This window comes from Spermophilus citellus (genome assembly GCF_964194105.1).
Source record: "Spermophilus citellus genome assembly, chromosome: 2".
NCBI classification, from domain to species: Eukaryota; Metazoa; Chordata; class Mammalia; order Rodentia; family Sciuridae; genus Spermophilus; species Spermophilus citellus.
Genome location: NC_138183.1, coordinates 148358552 through 148385727, shown reverse-complemented (window position 1 = coordinate 148385727; position 27176 = coordinate 148358552). Strand labels below are relative to the sequence as shown.

Genomic DNA, 27176 nt, shown 5'->3' with positions numbered 1-27176 from the left:
TTATGCAAAATCTATGCAATTTTTCACCTTGAATATTATGCCACTTACAAATGTGCAAATGGAGAGAGTAATACTTCTTGTTTTACAATCTGGGTGTCCTTTAATTTTATTTTATTTTTTCCCTAATTTCTCTGGCAAGAAATTCTAGCAGTGCAGAGTGGACATCTTGTCTTGTTCATTATCTTAGAGGCAAAGACTTTTTGTCTTACACCAACATGACTATGCGTTTCTTGTGAATGCTTCGTATACCTTATTATTTTATTTTGTTATTTATCAGAGTAGTTTTGTGGGAGTTCAGGGACTGGGTAATACTAATATCAAATCTTAAAGCAAGGACTACAAATAGGGACAGTTCTGATATTAATTTACATGTCACATATTCCTGTGATCCTACTGTCCTTGACTGCTAAAAGTGCAGGATCAGGAAAGAAATGGAGACAACTGTCTGCAAAGACTTGAACTTTGTTTCTCACAAAGTGATTGTATAACAGATGCCTTGTTCATAATTTTTCTTCTCTTCATACTTAGGATTCTCAGGAGAAAATGGCAGAGGGAAATCATTCTACAGTGACTGAGTTCATCCTGGTTGGATTAACAGACAAACCAGAGCTCCAGCTGCCCCTCTTCCTCCTTTTCCTAGGAGTCTATGTGTTCACAGTGGTGGGGAACCTGGGCATGATCACACTGATTGGGCTCAGCTCTCACCTGCACACCCCCATGTACTATCTCCTTAGCAGTCTCTCCTTCATTGACCTCTGCCAATCCACTGTCATTACCCCTAAAATGCTGGTGAACTTTGTGATAGAGAAAAACACCATCTCCTATGCTGAATGCATGACTCAGCTCTACTTCTTCACTATTTTTGCAATTGCAGAGTGTCACATGTTGTCTGTAATGGCATATGACCGCTATGTTGCTATCTGTAACCCCTTGCTTTACAATGTTACCATGTCTAATCAAATCTGTTCCTGGATGGTAGTTGGGGTGTATAGCATGGGCTTGATTGGTGCCTCAGCTCACACTGTTTGCATGCTAAGGGTGCTTTTCTGTAAGGATAATATAATAAACCATTATTTCTGTGATCTTTTTCCACTACTGGAGCTCTCCTGCTCCAGTACATTTATAAATGAAGTAATAGGTCTGTGCTTAAGTGCATTTAATATCTTTGTTCCAACCCTGACAATCCTTAGCTCCCACATCTTCATCATAGCAAGCATCCTGCACATTCACTCTACTGAGGGCAGGTACAAAGCCTTCAGCACCTGCAGCTCCCACGTCTCAGCTGTTGCTCTCTTCTTTGGTTCTCTAGCATTCATGTACTTACAACCATCATCAGTCAACTCCATGGACCAAGGGAAAGTGTCCTCCGTGTTTTACACTATTATTGTGCCCATGCTGAACCCTCTTATATATAGCCTAAGGAATAAAGATGTCAAAAATGCTCTATATAAGCTCTTTGGAAAAAGAAATTTCCCATAAAGACAGGATTTTGCTTAGGAAATAAGGAAGTTTGGTAAGGAAATAGTGCATTGGGAACAATAAATATCCACAAGTCATCAGATTGCTTCTAGTAGATGATTATTTGTAAGAAAGGTACCAATGGTAAGACTGGATTCACAAGATTTGAACATGAAGTGCAGCACCATGCTAGGATGCCCAGAGTCTATTTACCTAGCATGACCTGGATTATATCTAAATACTTTTGAAGTTCTTCAACATCATCCAGATGGTTGATTATATTTTACATGTTTGGAAGATGAGTCTTTATGGGCAATATTCACTTTCTTAATTCAGAGAATAAATATATTTCATCATTAACCTTTGGTATTTCCATTGATTTGTGTACCTGGCCTTTTAAACTATTAGTAAATATTTTTGAAATTTTGATCTTTAAAATAAATCATTCTAATATTTGAATTATTAAAAATATAATTCCTAATACTTATGAAGTTTGTAGAACTACATTAAGGAATATGGAGGCATATAATTGGTAATAAAATAATTTCGACCTAGAAAAAGATATCACAGGGCAAGATATTGCCAAAAATATACAAGATTGGAAATATCATGGTTATTTTGACATATATTTATGCAGCTTTCTTTACTGCACAGTATCAGGACTGTGCTACCTCTTCTTTTTCATGATAATTCCATACTTGTTTTTAGTAATCCCCCATATCATGTTTTATTCCACTATTATTATATAATTTCTGATTATTTGTCTCATCTAACTTATAAAAACACTGCATATTTTTCCTTCACAGGTGTGACATAAACACTTCAATGTCATTTCAATTTAAGTCACCCTATAAAGCCAAAAGTACAATGAGAGAGGAGGTTATGCACTTATTGAAAACTAGGAGAAAATCCTGCATTTTCCATGTACTAATCAGTTTCCATGTACTTCATGCCCTGTTATTTTCCTACCAACATATCCTTATGTATGCACATATATCTATACATAAGTGTATATATATGTGGTTTCTATTGTGTATATGCTATTGTGTACTGCATGTATTTATGTGTATATTGCATATATCTTGTTTAGCTATGTTTTACAAGGTTTATGTGTATGTAATTTTGATTCTATTGATGTAGATATTAAACAATCAACAAATAGTATATTTTACATACTGTTGAGTAACTGATAAATTTAACTTTATTAAATTTTACCTTTCCCATCATTTATGTATGCACTTATACTGTTAAACATGTTTAAAAGAATAAAAATAACTGAAATTACTATAGTAATTTTGCTGAATATCATGCATTTAAAATAGTAACATTACTATCTGATAGATTCCATGGAAGATCTGCCACACATACAAAAAGTAGTTTGTCTTTCATTGCTCTGACACAAACACACATTATTTCCAAAACAAAAGAATTCTTCTCACAATGAGTTTTTTCAGAGTTATTTGGGATGTCACAGAAACAAATGTTAGGTAAAATCATGCATTAACTTCTGTATTAGTTTGGATTACCTTTGGTTGTGCATTATACAAACATGCACACACACACACACACACACACACACACACACACACACGGTTGCTTTAAGCCAGTAAATGATTCAGGGTTAGTTCCATGACTCATCATAGATGTAAGCTTATTTGAAAATATTGTTCTATACCATTTCTTGTAGTATCCATCTGTGTTCTCAATGCCTCCAGATCCATCCTTCATATTCACCAACTGACCATCAGACAGAAACATATGGACAGAGAAGGGAATGTCTCCTGATCTGTAGAGCACTGACAGATTCCTCAATCTGAATCTCTTTGAAATGAACTGACATAGATAAATATAGTGACAAAAACATCATGAATATGTAGATTGCAGTGTGTCAAACTTAAAACTCGGGATGTTTATTATTAAGGAAAAAAAGAAGAATGAACACCAGAAATAACTATGTCATCTGTGTTATCCAATACTTGTATCAAGACATAAATGACTCACTTTTGTTCTTTCAAGGGTTTAACATTTGGATATAGCATTGCATCTAACAGGAATAATGGTATTACTTGTGATTCAAATGCAATGTACAAAGGAGTAAAAGAATTCTACAAGGAAAATGATAGAGCACTGAAGAAAGAAATTGAATAAAACCTCAGAAAATGAAAGACTTTCCTTCAATGTTCATGAATAAGCAGAATTAATATTGTTAAGATGACCATACTACCAAAAACTACATATAGATTCAATGCAATCTTCATCAAAATACCAATGACACTTTTGTAAAAATAGAACTAGAAACAACAATACTGAAATTTATTCAGAAGAATAAAAGATCCCAAATAGTGAAAGCAATTCTAAGCAAAAACAAAAACTGTTGAAGGTATCAGAATAAATGACTTCAAATTGTACTGCAGCACTAGAGCAAGAGAAGCGGCATGGCACTGACCTAAGAACAGACACATAGATAAATGGAACAGAACAGAAGACACAGAGACAGACCCTCACAGATGTAAGCATCAATCCTGGATAAAGGGGCAAAACACATGCCCATGGAGAAAAGACAGTATTTTTAATAATGAGTGTTGAAAAAATTGGATATTCATATGTAGAAGGAAGAAACTAAATATCCATCTTTCACCCTACACAAAAATCAACTCAAAATGGTAAACAAACAAACAGACAAACAAACAAAAATACCTAGAAATTAGAACAGAAACTTTGTAACTATTAGAAGAAAATATGGGGTCAGCACTCCAAAGTACAGGTGCCGGCAATGAATTTCTTAATAGGACCTCTAAAGATCAGGAAATGGTGCCAAGAATTAATAAATGTGATGCTATGAAATTCAAAAACTTCTGCATGGAAAAGGAATCAATCATGAATATTAAAAGACAATATACAGAATGGGAGAAACTCTTTGCTAGCTATTCTCTTCCAGAGGATTAATATCCAGAATATATTAAAAACTCAAGAAACTTAACACTGGAAAAAACAAATAAACCAATAAATAAGTGGACAACTGAACTAAGCAGAAATTTCTACAAAGAAATACAAATAGCTAATAAATGCATGAAAGAATTTTAACATCTTTAACTATTATGGAATTGCAATTCAAAACTACCCTGAGATTTCATATCACTCCAGTTAAAATGGCAATCATCAATCAAAAATTAAATAAATAAAAATAAAACATGCTGGTGAATATGGGGAGAAAGGATCAGTTATACATTGTTAGTGGGATTTTAAATTAGTGCAACCATTGTGGAAATCAGTATGGGCTTCCTCCAAATACTAGGGATATGGTTTGTAATAGGTGTCCCCCCAAAGTTTATGTGTAAAACAATGAAAGAAAGTTTAGAGATAAAATGATTAGGGTATGAGAACCTTAAACAATTAGTGCATCAATAGGGCTTATGATCAGTGATTGTAGCCAGGTAAACTGTGGCTACAGGAGGTGGGTCATTGTGGGCATGCCTTTTAGGTGTATATTTTGTGAGCTGAGCTTAGTCTCTCTCTCTCTGCTTCCTGGTAATGTCCCAGCTGCTTTCCCCACCACACACTTTCACCATGATGCTCTGCCTCACCTCAAGCCCCAATGAATGTAGCCTGTTGTCTATGGACTGAGACCTCTGAAACTGTCAGCCCCCAATAAACTTTTACTCCTTTAATTGTTCTTGTCAGGTCTTTTGGTTACAGCAGTGAAAAAGCTGACTAAAACAACTAGTAATGTGATCACTATATGATGCAGCTAGACCACACCTCCACATTTACTTAAAGTATTAAAGTTATTATACAATAGTGATATATGTATGATCATGTTTATAGCAGCACATTTCACAATAGTTAAATAATGGAACCAAATTAAAAGTCTATCAACAGATTAATGGATAAGGATAATGTATATGTACACAAAAGAGCTTAACTCAATCATAGAAATGAAATTATGTGATATGCAGAAAAAATGCATAGAATTTGAGAAAATAATACTCATAATAAGTCAATCTCAGAAAGTCAAGAATTATATTTTCTCTCATATGGGGGAGCTAGAGAGGGAAAAAAAAGTGTGGGAGTGCCTCTCATGAAAATAGTAAGGATACCAAAAGTATAAAGGAGTGGGGCTATAGGGAGGAAGGAGACTAAGGAAAGTAAAAATGCTGAAAAATGTTGATTAAATTATATTGTTATATCATGTGCATGTATAAATATGTAACAACAAATCTCATCATTATGTATAATTATAATGTACCAATTAAAACTATGGAAAAAATGAAATGTGTAATACATGTATAAAATACAGATTTTTAACATCTATTAAAATCTACAAGAAAGGTGTATGTCATGCTGGGCAGAATAGTCTATATACCATCTCTACAATGCTGTGCTTATTCCTCTTGTCTTGTATTCATTCTCACAGCCATCCTGAATGGCTTCCGGACTCTAATCTGTTTGTCCAATTTTATGCACATTTCAATGACAAAGATAACAGTTTAATTCTCACGCATTTGTCATCCCTCCAAGTAATAACTGGGTGTACCTCTGGTTCATCACATCTACTATAAAGATGTATCCGTAGTAAACATCTACTGTAAAGATGTTTACTATTAATGATTCCATGTGGATTGTACTTAAAGAAATAGCCAATAGCCAAATTCTTTTTTTTTTTTTAACTTCTGGGGATCAAACCCAGGGCTTCATGCCTGCTAGATAATCCCTGTACCACTAAGCCATATCTCCAGCCTTGGAAATAGCCAAATTCTTGAGAATAAAACTTGTATATTGTTTTGCATCTTATTTTTATTTCTAAGGCTGGATCATTATTGATGAGCAATATTTTTATGGGACTTTCAATTATGTTATTAAGTTTTTGCCCTATTAAAAAAATGGTAGAGAATCGCAATTTCCAAAATACCTTTAAACATCCAACTAAAGGTCCATATCTAACAAAAGTTGAAGCATTCCAGTTAACTTTAATGAAAAAAATTGATTGCAATCATTGTCTTAAAATTATATAACATTTAATAAATAACATTAAATGTAATTTTACTCCCAATATCTTTACCATGAAAAGAGTGACTATAATATATATTTTCATTATTATTAAAAATTTAATTTTTATTTATAAAGAAAATGTCCTCATCTCTTCTTTTTAGTCTTGTTATTATTCCTCACTGGTCTTTGTCTTTTTTTTTCCAGGTGTGGGGTACCAGGGATTGAACTCAGGGGCACCTGATCCCTGAGCCACAACCCCAGACCTATTTTGTATTTTTTTTTTTTAGAGATAGGGTCTCACTGAATTGCTTAGAGCCTCATTGTTGTTGAGGCTGGCTTTAAATTCATTTTCCTCCTGCCTCAGCCTCCTAGATGCTAGGATTACAGGCATGCACCACCACACTCAGTGAGATCTTTGTTAATATAAAACATACTTTAGCATACAAATTTAATGAGAACAAATTTTTATTAAGACTCAAGTAAAAAATTCCAAGAACTAGTGTTTTGTGATTATGATATACTAAATACAGATATAAAAGGTCAATAAAAAATTAAAAATTTTAACTCTTACAATAATTGGTTACTTCCCTACTTATATATATTTTTCTTTTCAAGAAATCTCTTTAAAAAATTCCTTCAGTGTATGTCTGGAAATTTTTCTGAAATTTTAAATTTTGAAATGTCTTGGAATAAAATTTATTCATCCTTCGTTTTAATCCATACCAAAAATATATGTAGAAGAAAAGTTTGTCTTTTAAAAAATGCTGCTGAATATCTATATGCAGAAGAAGAAAACTAGATCTGTACTTCTCAACCTGCACAAAAGTGCAATTGAATTAAGAATGTGACCAGAAATAGTACAATTGCTAAAAGAAAACATAGGGTCAACATACCACCATATTGGCACAGGCACTGACTTCATTAACAAGACACAAAGCTCAAGAAGAAAAAAAAAAGAAAAATACATAATTAGGATGGCATCAAATTAAAAAGCTACACAGCAAATAATAAGGAGCATGAAGAGAGAACTACAGAATGGGAGAAAATGTTTGCCAGCTACTCTTCTGACATTTAATGAATATTAAGAATATATAAAGAACACAAGATTAACACCCCCCAAAAAAAAATCCACAAAGAAGCCAATCAAGAAATAGGTAAACAGACATTTCTCAAAGAAGAAACAAATGGCCAACGCCTATATGGAAAGAATATTCAACATCCCTAGCAATCAAGGCAATGAAAATTAAAAAAACACATAGACTTTATTTCACTCCAGTTGGATCAAGAATATAAATAATAATAAATTCTGGAAATGATATGAGGGAAATGTGTACTCATACATACATTATTGGTGGGACTAAAAATTAGTACACTCTGAAAACAGTGTGAAGATTTAACTAGGAATGGAAACCACCACATGGCTCAGCAATCCCATTTCTTTGTATTTATCCCAAAGAACTAAAATCAGCACACTCTAGTGATACAACTACACAAATATTTTGAACAAGGCAGCTATAGCTCAGATATGTAATCTTTCCAGGTGCCAATAAATAGAGGAATAGATTAAGATGTCGTATATACACAATAGAGTATTATTCAAGCATAAAGAATAAAATTATGGCATTTTCTGGTAACTGGATGGAAATGGAGAACATAACGCTGCATGATAAGCTCATCTCAGAAAATTAAGGGTCAAGTATTTTCTCTCATATGCAGAAGCTAAAGAAAAGTAATAGAAAAAGTTAGGGGTTGAATATCAAAAAGGAAAAGGGAATATCTCTGGAGTAGAAGAAGAAAATTGAGAGGGAAGAAGGAGAGATGGCAAAGGGGAGGAAATGCGGAATGAATTTGACAAGTCTATGTTATGTGCATGTATAAACATACCACAGTGAGTTCAACTCTTATGCATATTCGTAAAGCGCCAATATAAATAAATAAATTAAATAAGGAAAATGAAGACCAGTAGAGTAAAAGAAAGGTATCAGAGGAGGGTAGAGGAAAGGGGAAGAAAGTAAAGAGAACCAAAGGAAAGAGAGGAGAAGGGGGCATCAGAAACTGAAATGGAGTAAATTGAACTCTATGCATGAATGATTATGTCAAAATAAATAATATACCAATAAAAGCAAAAAAATCTAAATAGATAAAATAAAATAGAGCATTGATAATATCTTGAAAATATGATGGGGAAAGAGAAATTCTAATTGTCAGTTTTCCCCAGAGTTCATTCTTGTGAGATGAGATTCCAGTGGGACGTCATTATCATTGTTTGTTCCCATTTATACCCTTATATGTAGCATAAAAAATCATCACATCAGCCCAGCTTTGCAGAGGCAAATGGCTTTGGGCATCAGCTTCAGCAGAGATCAAGGTTAGTGATTCACAGGACACCTTTGGTATGTCACCTCCTCACATGATCAAAGTCATTTTCCTCCAGTGCAACAGAGAAGAAAAACTATACAGCATTGGCCTGCTGAAAAGAAGGAGGGGTATGTCTGAATTCCAGACCATGACTTTTAAAATCTTAGAGCATTCTGCTGCAGTCTTTCCCTAAGTGTTAATAGAGATGCAGGTGTCTATTTATCTGTCTCTCCTTGTCCTCACTCTCAGAGCCACACTCCCTGGTGAGCACAGGTTCCCTAATCATGTCCCTGTTCTTCGCAGTATGACATTAAGGCAGGTACTTATTTTGTTTGCTCATTTCTACTCAGGCAATACATGGGCTTTGTTCTTTCATTTTGAACCTGTATTAACTCATCTCTAAGCTTCTTGTAACCATTTTATTAAATCACATTTATATTGAGACTCACTATATACAAGGCACTGTGCCAGCCTTGTCATGAATTTACAATTAGGTGCAGATAAAAAACTCGTAAATTACTGATAAATAATTCCAACTAGTACATGCTACATCAAGGCAAAAATAACATGCTCATGGACACACAGAATTTGGTCTTATTTCTGTGATGTCACTATTATAGAAAAGGCCTTAACTATTAAATAGGATTACACAAAATAATGTGATAGAAGTAAAGAGAAACAAAAGAAATTATGCATTACATTTGAGGGCATACATAGTTCCTTTCATGTAATAGGCCTGTCATGTGACATATATTGGGAAATAGAAGAAGGAAATTTTTGTTTGTTTAATTCAGAAGCCTTCATAGACACCCATCATGGTCTAGATCCATGTTAGCAGTGACCAGTATCACTTGCCCGATCAAGGTTTTTACCACAGTTGCTAGTCAGCCTCCCTGTCCCCTTCTAATCTCTATTATTCAGAACAGGGGATATTCTTTATTCATCTATCTTGAACACCCACCCATAGTCAACTTTTTGCTTATCAATGTTAATCATTTTTTTGGGGGGGTACTGGGAATTGAACTCAAGGGCACTCAACCACTGAGTCACATCCCCAGCCCTATTGTGTATTTTATTTACAGACAGGGTCTCACAGAGTTGCCTGATACCTCACTGTTGCTGAGGCTAGCTTTAAACTTGTGATCCTCCTGTCTCAGCTTTCCAAGCTGCTGGGATTACAGGCGTGCTCCACAGTGCCAGGATAATCTTCCTTTAGTGTAAGTCTACATTTACCCCTTAAAAGTATCTTCTTGGAGCATTATCCCCAATATAAATCTTCATTACTATTATCTATGATTTCATAATAATTTATTGATGGCATCATCCAAGTTCCAAGACATTGAAGCACAGAGGTACTGTTAGCAAATCAGAACAGGAAGCAGTAGTAATGAAGACCATGTGTCAGAGTCAGACTTCAGAGGGAGCTGGTCACATGGAATGGGCCAGAGTCCCAAGCATTTTGGCAGAGTTACAATGACTGAGCAATAGATAATAATGAGCTTCTGTGATGGAGATTGGTGTTTCATGGGACAGCCTCGTGAGAGGCCAAGGACAAAGAAAAAGCCATCAGCTAGAAAATTGTAAAGAGTGGGAACTATGGGAGAATATGTTTCTTTGTTTGTTTTGTGTTTTTGTAGCAAAGTACCACTCACTGTATTATGTATAATGAACAGAAATTTGTCTGTCTTACTATACTATACTAGTAAGTATAGTAAGTTTAAGGTCAAAGGATGCATCTGATGAGGGCCTTCTTGCTGCATCCTATGGTAGAATAATCAAGGACAAAAGAGGACACACATGAGACAGAGGAAAGGGGGCAAACTAGTTCTTATATTAGGAACCCACACCTCTGATGATTAGCCTATTCTCAGAACACCACTAATCCAGTCACCTCATGACTTAATCTCTTCTTAAGGTCCCAGTTCTCAATACTGTTGCACTGGGGATCAAGTTTGCAATGTATGAACTCTGGAGGACACATTCAAACCATAGCACTATGGAAGTTCAGCTTCAGGAATAGACGTAGAGAGATGTGCTGAAATAAATAACAGCTTTTATAAGAGGTAAGTAGGAATCTCCCAGGTCTGCATGTACAATATCAGCAACATTTTGGCTTGATCATGAGTTAACAATTCTACTGGATACATGCTTCAGCTTTTCTAGTAAAGTATAAAATTGGTCCAGAATTAGGGATAGTTGTCCTCTGCAAGCGTTGGCCTGTGGAGAGTCAGAAGAAAGCAGGTGTCCAGAAGCAAATTGCTAGGTCCCTACTCAAATCTGTTGGAGATTTTCTGACAATCCTTCTAGGTGCTGTAATTCAGTCTCCTATAATTATTTTTATTTATTTTACCATTTGATGATATTTTTCTCTGATGAAGACATAGAAAGAACATTTTAAATTAAGTATATGTCTGCATTATTATATCTATCAGTTTTTAATAGCAATTAGAAATGCCTAAGTTTTCCTTGAAGATGTATTGGAGAGAAAATTTCCCATGATAGCAGAAGATTACAATAGTTTTTGAGGCCAACTAGGACATTTTTTCATATGTGCAAAATAAAATTACCATATTGTTTTGGAGAAAAGTATAATGAACATATTTTACTCAATTACAGAATATACCAGACCTAAAGTAGATGAGGAGACTTATAGGGTGATGTTCATCAGGACATTGTGATGGAATGTTTTGTGTCCATGATGGTGGTGGTGAATATGATGATGTTAATTTGTTACCAGGGACGGAACCCTGGGGTATTTAAACATTGAGTCACATCCCCGGCCCATTTTTATTTTTATTTTTTTTAAATTTAGAGACAGTGTCTTGCTAAGTTGCTTAAGACCTTGCTAAGTTGCTGAGGCAAACTTTGAATTTGCCATCCCCCTGCCTTAGCTACCCAAGCTGCTGGGATCACAGGCCTAAGCACCTAGCTAAATGGTGTTATTATTTTCTTGTTTTAATTTTATAAAACATTTTAAAATATAAAATATAATAAAAATATAATAAAATATAAGTAACATTGTATAATTTATTTTTTATGTATGAATTTCAGTTTTTTTAGCATATTTTTGAAGTCTACAACCATCACTGTGTTCTAATGTAGAATGTTTTCATCAGCACCCAAAATAAAGCCCTATCCCCATGAACAGTCCCACCCTAATATCTCCCTTCCCACAGTCTCCACCAGACTCTAAGCTTGCTTTCTGTATATATTTCTCGGTTGTGGACCCATCCTATAAATAGAATAATACAATGTATGGTGTCTGGTTTCTTTCACTTAGCATGTTTCAGGTTCATTCATGATTTGACATATCTCAGTTCTTCATTCCATTTTAGTGAAGAATAATACTCTATCATATGGGCATCCCTCATTCTGCTTGTTCATTCCTCACTGGATGCACATGTGGGTGCTTCTAATCTTTTGGCTCTTAAAAGTACAGTTACTCTGGTCATACACATGCAAACTTTTGTGTGTATGTCTTTTGAATTCTGGTATCCACCAGCCATGAAATTGCTGGGCTATGAGGTAATCCTATGCTTCATAATTTGAAGAACCGATAAACTGTTTGCCTAAAAGTTTGTATATTGTACAGTTCCATCAGCAATTGATGAGGGTTCCAATGCTGTCACATTCTTGTCAACCCTTATACTTATCTTCCTTGTTGGTTATAGACTTTCTGATAGATGTAAAATGTTTTCTCACTATGGTTATGATTTTAATTTCCTTAATAAATGATGAATGATGACTAAGATATTTTCAGGGCCTTATTGATCATTTGTATATCTCAAATAGAAGAATGTTTATTGGAATCCTCTCACATATTTCCAACTGGGCCATTTGTCCTTTTCATTGTTAAATTGTTAAAGTTCTTTAAAAATTAATTAAAATTTGTTTTAATTAGTTATACATGACCGTAGGATGCATTTATGCACTTTGAAGTATCATACATAGATGTATACTGACCACAAATACTTCCCTGCTGTTACTAGTATCCAGCAAAACTACTATTAATTGAAACTACTTTCCATTATAGTGTGTTATTATAGAAATACTATAGAAATTTTTTTAAAGGAAAATAACTTGTGACTTCCATTAAGCATATAACTGAAAATTTATATGAAGATGAAGTTTATTTCTCTCTTTTTCATTTATAAATATTAAATACATTATTTATGAATGGCTCCTTTTCTCTTAGAATTATGTTTTGGGACTATAATTTCTTTATTTGCTCCTTTTAGATATACATGACAGTAGGGTACATTTTGCTATATTACACATACCTGCAGTATAAGTTAGGTGGATACTGTTCTTTGAAATACTTTTGTTTTACATTTTTATGGTGTCCAACTTTTTTCTATGGTGGTCTCTGGTTTGGGTATTTTCTCTGAGAAACCATCATTAAAATTTAGGTCACAAGGATTCAGTCTTTTTCAAAAGTTATTTTTATGTTCTAAGAGCATTTTGTAGTTAATTTATTGTGGATAGTGTGATTTTTAAATAGTCCAAATTAATTTTTATTTTATTTTTTTATTTTGTTCAATACTGATGATTGAACCCAGGGCTTTATGGTGCTAGACCTGTGTTTTAACAAGAAGCTGCATTCCCCAGCCCAGATTATATCTTTTATGTATAATTATTATTCTAGTACCATTTGTTCAAAAGAATATAAAAGAATATTTTCCCCACTGAATTGGCATGAAATCCCTATAACAATTCAATTGATCAGAGATGTGTGTTTATTTCTGGGTTGTCAATTCTATTCCCTGGACCTCCATGTCTATACTTGAGACAAAAATCACACCATCTAACTTGGTAATAAGTGTTCAAATTGCAAAATGTGAGCCCTCCAATTTTGTTCTTCCCTTTCAACATTTTTTTTGTTTGATATTCTGAATCCTTGCATTTTCGTAAGGATTTTATTATCAGCCTTGGTTATGGTTTAGATAGTAGGTGTCCCTGAAATTTCATGTTTGAGATTATGCAATAACATTTGGAAGTGAAATGATTGGGTTATGAGAGCCTCCATTAAGTGAATTAATCCCCTGAGTGGCAAGTGAAGGCAGGTAGGTGTGGCTAGAGGAGGTGGGTTTTGGGGGTGTGCCTTTGTGTATATATTTTGTATTTTTGAGTGGAATATCTCTGCTTCTGGATCTCCATGTTTTGAGCTGCTTCTCTCCATCGCATTCTTGCATTATGATGTTCAGCCTCACCTCAAGCCCTGAAGAACGGAGCTGGCTGTCTATGGACTAAAGCTGTGAGCCCCCAGATACTTTTCCTTCTCTGAAAATGTTCTTGTCAGGTCTTTTAATCACAGTAGTAACAAAGCTGAGTACAACAGCCTACCAATGCCCACAAAAAACAGTGCTGGGGATTGGAGAGGGATGACACTGAATTTTCAGATTCATCTGGGTAGTACCGATATTTTCACAGACTGAGTCACTTGATTAATGAAATTGGATGTCTTTCCATTTATGGGGATATTTTTGAATTCAAAATTATTTTTATTTTATTTTAAGTGAAATGTATTGCTTTTGATTTTTAGTTTATTCTTATTTATTTTATTTTATTGTTCATGCTATTTCAAAAGTATTTTTGATTGCTTGGTTCAAGTGTGTAGAAATGTAACTGAGTTTTTTGTCTGATAGGCTATTCTACCACCTTGCTTCACTTTTGAATCAGTTCCGGCAGTTATCTTGGTAGATTTCTTGTGGAATTTTCTATACATAAAATTATGCATTTTATAAGTATGATACTGTTACTTCTTGTTTTACAATATAAATTTATTATACATTTTTTTTTTCATGATTGCCCTAGCCTGACCTGTAGTATGGTGTTGAATAAAATTGCAGGTAGTGAACATCTTGTCTTTTTCGTTAGGAGAAAAGGCTTTCAGTTTTCCGTCATTACGTGTGATCTCAGTGTGTTTTTCTTTAAATGTTACTATTTTTTTCACATAAAAATATTAAGAATTTGCTCTCAGAAGACTGGAGAAGATTACAGAAAGAATGGAAAATACTCAGAAAACGCAAAGTTACTAAAACAGTTCCTTGTGTGTTCAGAGACAGGGTCCTACCAATTACACATTTAAAAGCCCATAACTCACATAAGGATAGTTATATGTGATATTTATTAACATGTCAGTTATTTCTGTGATACCAACATCATTGACAACTGACATAAATGAGAGATGAAAATAAAAGGAAAAACCTGGCTAAAATTACTTTAATTCTGTCTTATATATATCAGGTGTGACCATACAATAATAACTATTTTTTTCTCTTCCTATTAGAATTCTCAAAAGAAAATGTCAGAAGGAAATTATTCTATCATAACTGAGTTCATCCTGGCTGGATTAACAGAAAAACCAGAGCTCCAGCTGCCCCTCCTTCTCTTCTTTGTAGGAATCTATGTGTTCACAGTGGTGGGGAACCTGGGCATGATCACACTGATTGGACTCAGCTCTCACCTGCACACCCCCATGTACTATTTCCTCAGCAATCTCTCTTTCATTGATCTCTGTCAATCCACTGTGATTGTCCCCAAAATGCTGGTCAACTTTGTGATGGAGAAAAACACAATTTCCTACCCTGAATGCATGACTCAACTCTACTTTTTCATTGTTTTTGCAATTGCAGAGTGTCACATGTTGGCTGTAATGGCATATGACCGCTATGTTGCCATCTGTAACCCCTTGCTTTACAATGTTACCATGTCTAATCAAGTCTGTTCCTGGATGGTACTTGGGGTGTATAGCATGGGCTTGATTTGTGCCACAGTTCACACAACCTGCATGCTAAGAGTGTTTTTCTGTAAGGATGATATTATAAACCATTACTTCTGTGATCTTTTCCCTCTACTAGAGCTCTCCTGCTCCAGTACATTTATAAATGAGGTGGTAGGTCTGTCCTCAAGTGCATTTAATATCTTTTTCCCAACCATGACAATCCTTAGCTCCTACATCTTCATCATAGCAAGCATCCTGCACATTCGCTCTACCGAGGGCAGGTACAAAGCCTTCAGCACCTGCAGCTCCCACGTCTCAGCTGTTGCTCTCTTCTTTGGTTCTCTAGCATTCATGTACTTACAACCATCATCAGTCAGCTCCATGGACCAAGGGAAAGTGTCCTCTGTGTTTTACACTATTATTGTTCCTATGTTAAACCCTCTGATCTACAGCCTGAGGAATAAGGATGTCAAAGTGGCCCTAAGTAAACTCCTTGGAAATAAAAGTTTCTGAAAAAGTATTATTGTTTAGCAAAAATTTATAATTTGTACAGATTTAGTAAGGAAGTAATTCTATAACAATGGAAGTCCAGAAGGCATGAGATTGTTTGCTTGAACTTGATCATGTAGAAGAAAGGTGCCAAGGACAGGACTGGATTCACAGCATCAGACCCATTGAAGACAGCACTCCACTGGGAAACCCCAGAATCCATCTACCATGAATAACCTGTAGAACATCTAAATATTTGAAAAAGTTCTTCAAAGTCCTCCAAATGTAAAATATTGCTCATATTTTATGTGTTTGAAACATGAGTCTTTTTAGGCACAGTTCATTTATATTAAATCAGGAAATAAATACATATGATCATTATTCTTTGTTATTATCAATATTTTATGTACCTGTCCTTCTTAATTAAGTGTCTTGGCAAGTATTTCTGAATTTGTGATCTAAAGTAAGTGGCTTTACGGCTGGGGCTGTGGCTCAGAGGTAGAGTATATGCGTTCCACATGTGGAGTCCTGGGTTTGATCCTCAGCACCACATAAAAATAAATAAGTAAAAGGTTTTGTGTCCAACCACAAATAAATATAAATAAATAAATAAATAGCTTCAACAATTTGGAATATACAAAATATGACCTCTAATTTTTACACAGTGTATAAAACTCTATTAAGGAGTACTGAGTAATATAAAGTGTAATGAGATTATGTCTATTAAGGAAATTATAATAGTGACAGCAGTCTTGGATATCAGAAATAGATTCCACTGGTTTTGGAGATTGAACACTTGGGAAATGCCAAAACAAGTGTAGAAAGCACGTTTTATTTGAGAAAGGAGATAGCAATAGATTTCTCCAAACAGAAGGGGTCCCAAAGCTGGGTGTCCATGGTAGGGGACATGTCTTGCTCCTTAATAGACATCAGAACCCCCACCTTCCCTTTTTTTCATGGTTGGTAGCAGGGATTGAACTCAGGTCACTCAACCACTGAGCCACATGCCCAGCTCTAGATTGTATTTTATTTAGAGTCAGAGTCTCACTGAGTTGCTTACCACCTCACTTTTGCTGAGGCTGGCTTTGAACTCATGATCCTCTTGCCTCACCCTCCCGAGAAAGCCAGCTGAGCTGCTGGGATTACAGGCGTGCGCCCAGCCCACCTTCACTTTTTTATCTGCATCCCAGCCTAAGGGAAGGAGGGAGCAAGTGCACAGGGGTAATCTTTAGCAACCCATAGAACTGGGAAGTGTAATCCCACAGGTTAGCTGTTTGCCACCCATTGTCTTCTCTGTTTGATAACCAGTGATAATGAGTCACCACCCTCTCTCAACTCCCATTATTCTTCATCTACACTGACTACTAGACCTTCACCCCCTTCCTCAGTTTGTTGATGAATATGATGTATCTTATCCCCTCAGGCAAGATGGGGCTGCTTTTTGGCAAAAGAAAACATGTAGGAATTCTGTACATTGGGCTTCTTTAACCACTTGTTCCCACCATCCTCGCTTATCTGTACCCTTACATCCCCCATCAAGCAATTTGGGCCCCTAAATTCTTTTAGGGTATTTGGATGTTGACTAATTCTGACTACTTAATGCTGAAAAGGGGTGACATCTAAAGGAAGGAAACCCAAAGTTTATATTATCCATCTGGAGGGGCATGTAGAGTTAAGGGTAGTTAGCATCAGGATAGTCCAGGTGTCCATGGTGGTATTGCATGTGTGACTGAATGAAGGGTACACAAGGCAGGAGTTTGGTAAGAAAATAATCAATAAGACAGCAAAGCATACTTTTTAGAGACAATTAGCATGAAACAGTTAGTGTTATTGGCTGGTCTCTGGAAACCATGAGGATGGTAACTCATTAATGCTCAGGTGGGATCCATATGACACTGATTTGTGAGTGGAGGCCAGTTAAGGCTTTAGAAACATTAGCAGAGATGTTAGAAACATATACACAATATTTGGTTCTTATAATGCCACAAATTTCCCCATAAGATGTAATTAAGCTACTAATGTCATCTGATTTTTAAAAAATACCTTTCTATTGGCATTTCCTCTGTGTTGAGCAGGGATCCCTTTATTTCTGTCACTGAGGGTTATATAATCATTCTAGCAAACACAGATTCAGTCTGCCTACAGAGGAAATTATGAATATTTGTAGGTCTTAAATTGACTCAAGAAACAAACAAAGCAACAACAACAAAAATTCTCTGACTCTGATAGTCTTTTGAGAGTTACCAGGCACTCCTGTCTAAGAACCCTTCTTCATACCCTCCAGTTTTATTTACTTTTTGTGTGGCTGACACAAACGTACATCTCAAGTTACATTAAAAGAATTAATGTCTTTCCTTTTAAAATGTCTATATATGGTTGTGCTTTGGTTATAGTTCTCCTGTCAGTTGATTAAGACCAAGTTGTTCAAATTGATCTTGTTCCTATAAACTATTAAAATCAGCTGACAATCATCAAAGTGTTACTCTTGGTAAGGTAGGAGCAGCTTCTTAGGTTCTCTAGTGCCATATGCCAGGATAGGTCAAGGTCTTCCTGACCACATGTGGCTTCCCTTGGAAGAACCAAGGACATTTTCTTTCTTTTTTTTAATTATTGGTTGTTCAAAACATTACAAAGCTCTTGACATATCATATTTCATACATTTGATTCAAGTGGGTTATGAACTCCCATTTTTCCCCTGTATACAGTTTGCAGAATCACATGGGTTACACATCCAGGTTTTTACATACTGCCATACTAGTGTCTGTTGTATTCTGCTGCCTTTCCTATCCTCTACTATCCCCCCTCCCCTCCCTTCCCCTCCCATCTTTTTCTCTACCCCACCTACTGTAATTCATTTCTCTCCCTTGATTTTTTTCCCTTTCCCCTCACTTCCTCTTATATGTAATTTTGTATAATGATGAGGGTCTCCTTCCATTTCCATGCAATTTCCCTTCTCTCTCCCTTTCCCTCCCACCTCTTGTCCCTGCTTAATGTTATTCTTCTTCTCATGCTCTTCCTCCCTACTCTGTTCTTAGTTGCTGTCCTTATATCAAAGAAGACATTTGGCATTTGTTTTTTAGGGATTGGCTAGCTTTATTTAGCATAATCTGCTTTAGTGCCATCCATTTCCCTGCAAATGCCATGATTTTGTCATTTTTTAGTGCTGACTAATACTCCATTGTGTATAAATGCCACATTTTTTTTATCCATTCATCTATTGAAGGGCATCTAGGTTGCTTCCACAGACTAGCTATTGTGAATTGTGCTGCTATGAACACCTATGTAGCAGTGTCCCTATAGTACACTCTTTTAAGGTCTTTAGGGAATAGTCAGAGAAGGGGAATAGCTGGGTCAAATGGTGGTTTCATTCCCAGATTTCCAAGGAATCTCCATACTGCTTTCCAAATTGGCTGCACCAATTTGCAGTCCCACCAGAAATGTACGAGTTTACCCTTTTCCCCACATCCTTGCCAGCACTTGTTGTTGTTTGACTTCATAATGGCTGCCCATCTTACTGGATTGTGATGGTATCTTAGGGTGGTTTTGATTTGCATTTCTCTGACTGCTAGAGATGGTGAGCATTTTTTCATGTACTTGTTGATTGATTGTATGTCCTCCTCTGAGAACTTTCTCTTCAGGTCCTTGGCCCATTTATTGATTGGGTTATTTGTTTTCTTATTGTTTAATTTTTTGAGTTATTTGTATACTCTGGATATTAGGGCTCTATCTGAAGTGTGAGGAGTAAAAATTTGTTCCCAGGATGTAGGCTCCCTATTTACCTCTCTTAATGTTTCTCTTGCTGAGAAAAAACTTTTTTTAGTTTGAATGAGTCCCATTTGTTGATTCTTGTTTTTATCTCTTGTGCTATGGGTGTCCTACTAAGGATTTTGGAGCCCGACCCCATAATATGTAGATTAGAGCCAACTTTTTCTTCTATCAGACACAGAGTCTCTGTTTTGATATCAAGCTCCTTGATCCATTTTGAGTTAACTTTTTTGCATGGTGAGAGAAAGGGATTGAGATTTATTTTGTTGCATATGGATTTCCAGTTTTCCCAGCACCATTTGTTGAAGATGCTATCCTTCCTCCATTGCAGGTTTTTAGCCCCTTTGTCAAAAATAAGATACTTGTAATTTTGTGGATTGGTCTCTGTGTCCTCTATTCTGTATCATTGGTCCACCCACCTGTTTTGGTACCAGTACCATGCTGTTTTTGTTACTATTGCTCTGTGGTATAGTTTGAAGTCTGGTAACGCTATACCGCCTGATTCAGTCTTCCTGCTTAGAATTGCTTTTGCTATTCTGGGTCTTTTATTTTTCCATACGAATTTCATGATTGCTTTATCTATTTCTACAAGAAATGCCATTGGGATTTTGATTGGCATTGCATTAGATTGAGTTTGGAATTGCTTCCTCCTTTTCTATTTCCTAAAACAATTTGAAAAGTATTGGTATTAGTTCTTCTTTAAAGGTCTTGTAAAACTCGGCTGTGTATCCCTCTTGGATTTTCTTGGTTAGTAGGCTTCTGATGGCGTCTTTTATTTTGTCACTTGATATTAATCAGTCTAAATTGTGTATATCATCCTGATTCAATTTGGACAAATCATCTGACTCTAGAAACTTGTCAATGCCTTTGATATTTTCTATTTCATTGAAGTACAAGTTTTCAAAATAATTTCTAATTATTTTCTGTTTGTTTTTCCGTTGTGTCTGTTGTGATATATTTCTTTTTCCATCATGCGTTTTAGTAAGTTCAGTTTTCTCTCTCCTTCTCTTCAATTTTTTTCATTTTGTCAATTTTTTCAATTGTTTCTTTTGTTTCATTATCATTGATTTCAGCTCTTTTCTTAATAATATCCTGTCTTCTGCTGCTTTTGGTATTGATTTGTTTTTATTTGTTGACTTTTTATTTTTTTCAATGAATTAACTCCATTCAATAAACTTTCCTCTTAGAACTGCCTTCCTAGTTTCCCAGAGATTCAATGAGTTGTGTCTGTGTTCTCATTCACCTCTAAAAATTTTTTAATCTTTTTCTTTATGTCTTCTACAACCCCTTCTTTATTCAGTAGCATAATATGATTTAATATCCAGGTGTTGATTAGTTTTTATATTTTATTTTATCATTTATTTCCAATTTTATTATATTATGATCTCATAAAATTCAGGGTAGTATCTCTAATTTTTTGTATTTTCTAAGAGTACTTTTGTGGCATAATATATGACCTATTTTAGAGAAGAATCCATGTATTGCTGAGAAGAAAGTGTATTCTCTCATTGAAGGATAAAATATTCTATATATGTCAGTTATTCATTATATTATTGAAATCCATAGTTTTTTTGTTCAGCATTTGTTTGGCTGATCTATCCAGTGGTGAAATAGATGTGTTATAGTCACCCAGAATTATTGTATTGTGGTCTATTTGACTCTTGAACCTAAGAAGAGTATGTTTGATGAACATAGATGCTCCATTGTTTGGGGCATATAAAGTTATTATTGTTATGTCTTGTTGATGAATTGTTCCACTAAGCAGTACAAAAAATCCTTCTTTATACCTTTTGATTAACTTTGGCTTGAAGTCTACTTTATTTTATATGAGGATAGAAACCCCTGTTTGCTTCTGCAGTCCATGTTAGTGGTGTGATTTTTCCCAGACTTTTACCTTCAATCTGTGGTGTCTTTTCCTATGAGATGAGTCTCTTGCAGGCAGCATAATGTTCAGTGTTTGGGTTTTTTAAATCCAATCTGCGAGTCTCTGTCTTTTGATTGATAAGTTTAGGCCATTCACATTCAGGGTTATTATTGAGACATGATTTGTATTTCCAGCCATTTTTGTTTATTTTTGGTATTTAACTTGACTTGGTTTGTCCTTTGATTCATTTTTCCTTTAGTGTAATACCTTCCTTTGCTGGCTTCCATTGTTGTTTTTCAACTTCTCTTGATGGAATATTTTGCTGAGGATGTTTTGAAGTGCAGGGTTTTCAGTTGTAAAATTTTTTTGCTTCTATTTATCATGGAAGGTTTTAATCTCATCATCAAATCAAAAGCTTAATTTTGTTGGATATAAGATTCTTGGTTGGTATCCATTTTCTTTCAGAGCTTGATAAATATTACCCCAAGACCTTCTAACTTTCAGGGTATGGTTTGCAAAATCTGCACATATTCCAATCAGTTTCCCATATATGTAATCTGATTCCTTTCTTGTGTCACTTTTAATATTCTCTCCTTATTCTGTATTTTAGGCTTTTCCATTATAATGTTCCTGGGTGTGGATCTGTTGTGATTTTATACACTTGGCATTCTGTGAGCCCCTTGAATTTGGTTTTCCAACTCATTCTTTATGTTTGTAAAATTTTGTGATATTATTTCATTGAATAGATCACTCATTCCTTTGGTCTGGAACTCTATGTCTTTCTATATTCCAGTAACTCTTAAATTTGATCTTTTAATGCTATCTCATATTTCTTGTATGTTCTGCTCATGGTTTCTTAACATTTTCATTGTGTGGTCTATATTCTTTTCTGGATTATATATTTTGTCTTCATTGTCTGAGGTCCTGTCTTCCAAGTGGCCTATCTGTTGGTGATGCTTCCAACTGACCTTTTAATTTGGTTTATTATTTCTTTCATTTCAAGGATTTCTGTTTTTCTTTAATTTCTATCTCCATATTGAAGTAATCTTTTGCATCCTGTGTTTATGTTGCTCTTTGTCAAAACGATCCTTTGCACCTATATTTGCTCTATTATATCACACATTAATTAATAGAACATTTTAATTATGTACATCCTGAACTCCTTCTCTGTTATATCTTCTGCTGTGCTGGCATTGGAACCTAATGATGTGGCATCTTGATTAGTTTGGGACATTTTCTTCTCTTGTCTTTCTATATTGCTTGTGTGTCTTTCCTTCTAGCATTGTGGATCCTAGGCATTGCCAATTTTAAACTATAGGCTTATTGTACACCTATAGGAAACCAATACCTCTTTTTTGAGATAGAGAACAGTGTTACCAGATCCCAATACAAACAATATACATCCTAAAAACAAATGTTTGCAAATATAACATTTATAGTTTGTTCCCAAAGTACAGAAATGGTGAATTCAGTTATTATCTATGATATACTTAGTAGATTTGTAAAAGGGTTTACAGTTTCTGATGGTAGATAAAGAACCAGGGGTGAGAAGTTGGACGATATGATGAGGAGGTAGGAGGTGAGAATATGTAGTTGTTATGCCTTAGGAAGTATGGAAGAGAAATAAATCAAAAGAGGAAGATTAATATCAGAAGAAAGGAGAGAAGTACCTTTGGGTAGACAAATAAGTACGAAGAAAACAACCATACATATATATGAAGAAAAATTTTTAAAAATTGTTAAAATAGCAGAAATTGATGAGAAAAACAAAAAAATTTAAAAAGAATAAAAATAAAATAAACACAATGTAATATACTATTCAGACATCCCAGACCTCAAAATCCTAATTCATGCAAAGTACTTTGTTTCACATATGTTAAAGATGTGAGGTCAGGATAAAAGAGAGGGGGGAAGAGGGAAGGGAAGAGAAATCTTGAAGGAAGGAAGACACAGGGATTTTTTTTTCCTATTAGTCTCTTTCCTGCCTCCTGTCTCATCCAATAGGTGGGGTTTTCTATTGTTAGCTGGTATCTACACCCTCAGGATGGTGAAGGTAACCAGGTGTCACTGTGCCAGGTTAGCCACTGCTGGGGAGAGTGGGGAGTTAGAAACTGGGTACCTAGAAGATAGTGATGAAGGTGACCCAAGATGGAGGCTCCTGCTTTAAGTGGTAGGGTGTTGAGTCGGGTTAGGGGAGCTGGGCAATGGTGTTTAACAATGAGTTCAGTGGCAAGCTCTGTGGCTTGCAGTGTCAGCTGACTTCAGAACCTGTGTGAAGTTCTGGGGTGCAGGCAGGCCATTGAGCATAGGGGATTATGTCCGCTACTGCAGAGTCCCAAGATGGCAGTGAGTGGGGGAGCCCCATGTTGATAAATGGGTGTCCACACAGGAGTGGTGGTCAGAGTTTTTACTCCCAGAAAGCTACTTGGTGTCCTCCTTGGGAGCGTTGTCTCTGATTTCTTGCACAAGCAGGTGGCCAAAAGTTCTTTGAGGTTGCTGCAGCAGATGCCACCAATAGTCTCACTTGGGTACCCAGTAGTCCTGCAAGCAGTTGGGAGACCTACTATGACACTGAGGCCTGGATGAGCATGGTGCTTCCTACACTGAGGGAAGGAATATCCTGGCAGAGAAGCCATATTCTCACAACTTGAACCCCAGGTCACAGAGCAATGCAGAATGCTGCCTTCATATGGCCTGCCATCTTGGAACCCCCCTAACCATTGCCTTTTAATTGAGTTCAGTATTAGTACTGGAAGTCAACTTTATATTCTCTGTGTTCTACAGTGATGGTCTATTATCTCAAATTAACTCAGATTATAATATTAGATGTTTTATTCTGCAAAGCACTAACAGACAATAGTTATAAAGTTTACAAGGAAAATAGAAAAATGGAATTATCAGTAACAACAACATTTAGTTTGTATTAAAGCTATAAACCAAGAAACATAATTCTTATAATCCTAAACCTTTACTTAATTATACATTATATTACCTGTTTTAGATTACAGTAATCTTTATAACAAAAATCTATGTTTTGAACTGAAGTCTAAATGAACTTAAGTGGTTATCCTAACATGGAATAATAATAAGAGGCAGAGTCCTAACTTAGGTGTGGTTGCCTCCTGACAAATCTTAGGTAAAGTGTTTTATTTCTAAAATGGACCTTTTCCTTTTTCCTAAATATTATTTTACAAAGTTCTCATATATTGTTTCCTGAGTTTGTATGAATATCAGTTAACATAGTGTAGCATTACATTTGAAACGTGAATCAAAAAAGCAAATGTTGTTAGCTGGTATATACACCCTCAGGATGGTGAAGGTAACCAGGTGTCACTGTGCCAGGTTAGCCACTGCTGGGGAGAGTGGGGAGTTAGAAACTAGGTACCTGGAAGATAGTGATGAAGATGACTCAAGATGGAGGAAAATGACAAAATGTTTTGATGTTCCACATTGTTAACCTTTATATAAACCAGGCTTTCCCTATTACCTTCCAAAATACATTTAAATTCCCATCCCAGTATGAAGATTAATACAAAATGTTCTGCTTATCTTATTGATGACAGGTTATTTTTATCCAATTACAAAATGTTAAATGACATAAATAATTTCACACATAAATTTGTTATTTATATATAAATTGGAAAGAGACTACTGTTACAGAAAACTACAGTTTGAAGAACACCAACTTGATACCACAGGGTATAAAGAGATGCCTTGTTCTGTTTTGGACAGTGGAGGGATGCCAAGGGACACCTTTATCTTCTCTCTTGTCTTTCAGATGTATTAACACACAATCTGGCACAAGTACTCTTGCACTGAAATTTCTTTGACCTTCAAACCCTGAGGAAAGATGCCTAATGTTTTTTGTTCACAAGCTTGGCCCAAATACTAATGGGAGGATAGGGAGAGAGAACTCTTGAAAGAAACATAAAGTATAACTTCATTTTACAGCTAGACTTGAATGAGCAATTGCCCAAAGCAATTCAAGACCAGAAAAAAAATTGTCACTTGTAAATCCAAGCCTCTGTGGTTCCTAAATAGTTGTCTTATCTGTTTTACACTCTGTGACTCTGCTCTCCTAACAAATTTCTCCCTAAACCCTTCAGTACAGGGAGGGAGAGAGGAATGATCTCATATGTACAGATCTTTTTTTACTTAAGAACATTTCTCTGAGAATTTCAGGGCTCTCACATTCTTTAAATATCTAGCCTGATTCTAATCTGACCCAAAAATGCACCCTAACACAAAGATGTTTTGCATACTCTTTAGAGTAATTAGGTACATGTCAATTTTATTTTCAGAACTTCTGTATTTTAAAATTGAGCTCCTGGTTTTGGGATCAATTCACATTTGAATTCAGTGCACCTAAATTAATATATTTTGTCTTGATCTGTCTTACTTTATCTAACTATAGAGGTTTTTTGTTCTCTGTCTTTATTCAGAGATCAATCACTCAAAGAAAAACTAAAAAATCATTATTTCTTGTTTTTTTAATGTATATTTCTGTATACCTGTGTATCTATATGTGTGTCTTTGTCTATATATCTATTTTATAGTACCAAAATGGGCATATACATAAATGAGTGCTCATAAATTAACATTTAGGACAAAGGAATGGATCCAAATACCTTTTTGTTCACATGACTGAAACTTTTAAGAAAAGTACCGTTTAAATTTGTTAAACAGATGAGAGTAAAGATGTCTTTAAAATTACAAACCCACAAGCTTTTCTGGGTGGTCAAACAATAAATAGAGTGTTAGTTTCCATAAAATATATAGAATATAATATCCATTGACTGCCCCATTCCTGTATTCATCCTGAAAGTCTTTATAGAGAAAAAAAAAACATGGTGTTTAGTGACATTGTGAATTCATATCCCCTACCTCATCCATTTGCCAACAATTCTACTCCTTTCTCTAGTGGGATTCCTCTTATTCCCAAATAGAATGACCACTGATGTGGTATTCAGGAACATGACATCTGCTCACATGCTAGGTTTTAAATCACAGAGGAAAAAAACACAGGAAGAACCAGCAAATGGAGGGCAGAAGGATCAGCAATTTCTTACTATTGCCTGTAATGAAGTCTAGGAGTTAATTAAAAATGTGGCTTAAACTCAGTCTAAGCAGGGACTCTACCTTGCTGTCTGAAGAGGAGACAGCAGGACCTATAACATGGGACCTGGCTTTCTTATCCACCACTTTTTGGGTATAAATTGGTACAAGTAGAGAAAGAGAATGACTTGCTTCCTCCATTAATGTTCAGTACCACATTGACTTATAAGTTTTCTGTATGACCTTGGCTATAGAGAACAATGCTGTATGCACTTCAGGCTTTGTTTAAAAATGGTAGTTTGGGCTGCAGAGGCAACTGCTGCAGACACCAATAACACAGAAGGGGCTGCTTTAGATGTTTCTGCTGATCTCAGAGGTCTTTGCTGTAGGCGTGGCCACACTACTGCTGAGGCCACAGACACCACTGTCCCCTACACTGCTGTTGCAGAGACTGCTACTTCCCCAAGGAGGTTG

At 35.4% G+C, this 27176-nt stretch overlaps 1 protein-coding gene across 1 annotated transcript; it reads left to right on the top strand.

Moving 5' to 3' along the window:
• Positions 1-543: 543 nt before the first annotated feature.
• LOC308641654 (olfactory receptor 8G18-like) lies at positions 544-16042 on the top strand (the record flags this gene model as incomplete). The annotated part of the gene is made up of 2 exons (XM_081280294.1): positions 544-1467; positions 15107-16042. The coding sequence occupies 2 exons, from the start codon at positions 544-546 to the stop codon at positions 16040-16042; spliced, it is 1860 nt and encodes a 619-aa protein (XP_081136420.1).
• Positions 16043-27176: the final 11134 nt, after the last annotated feature.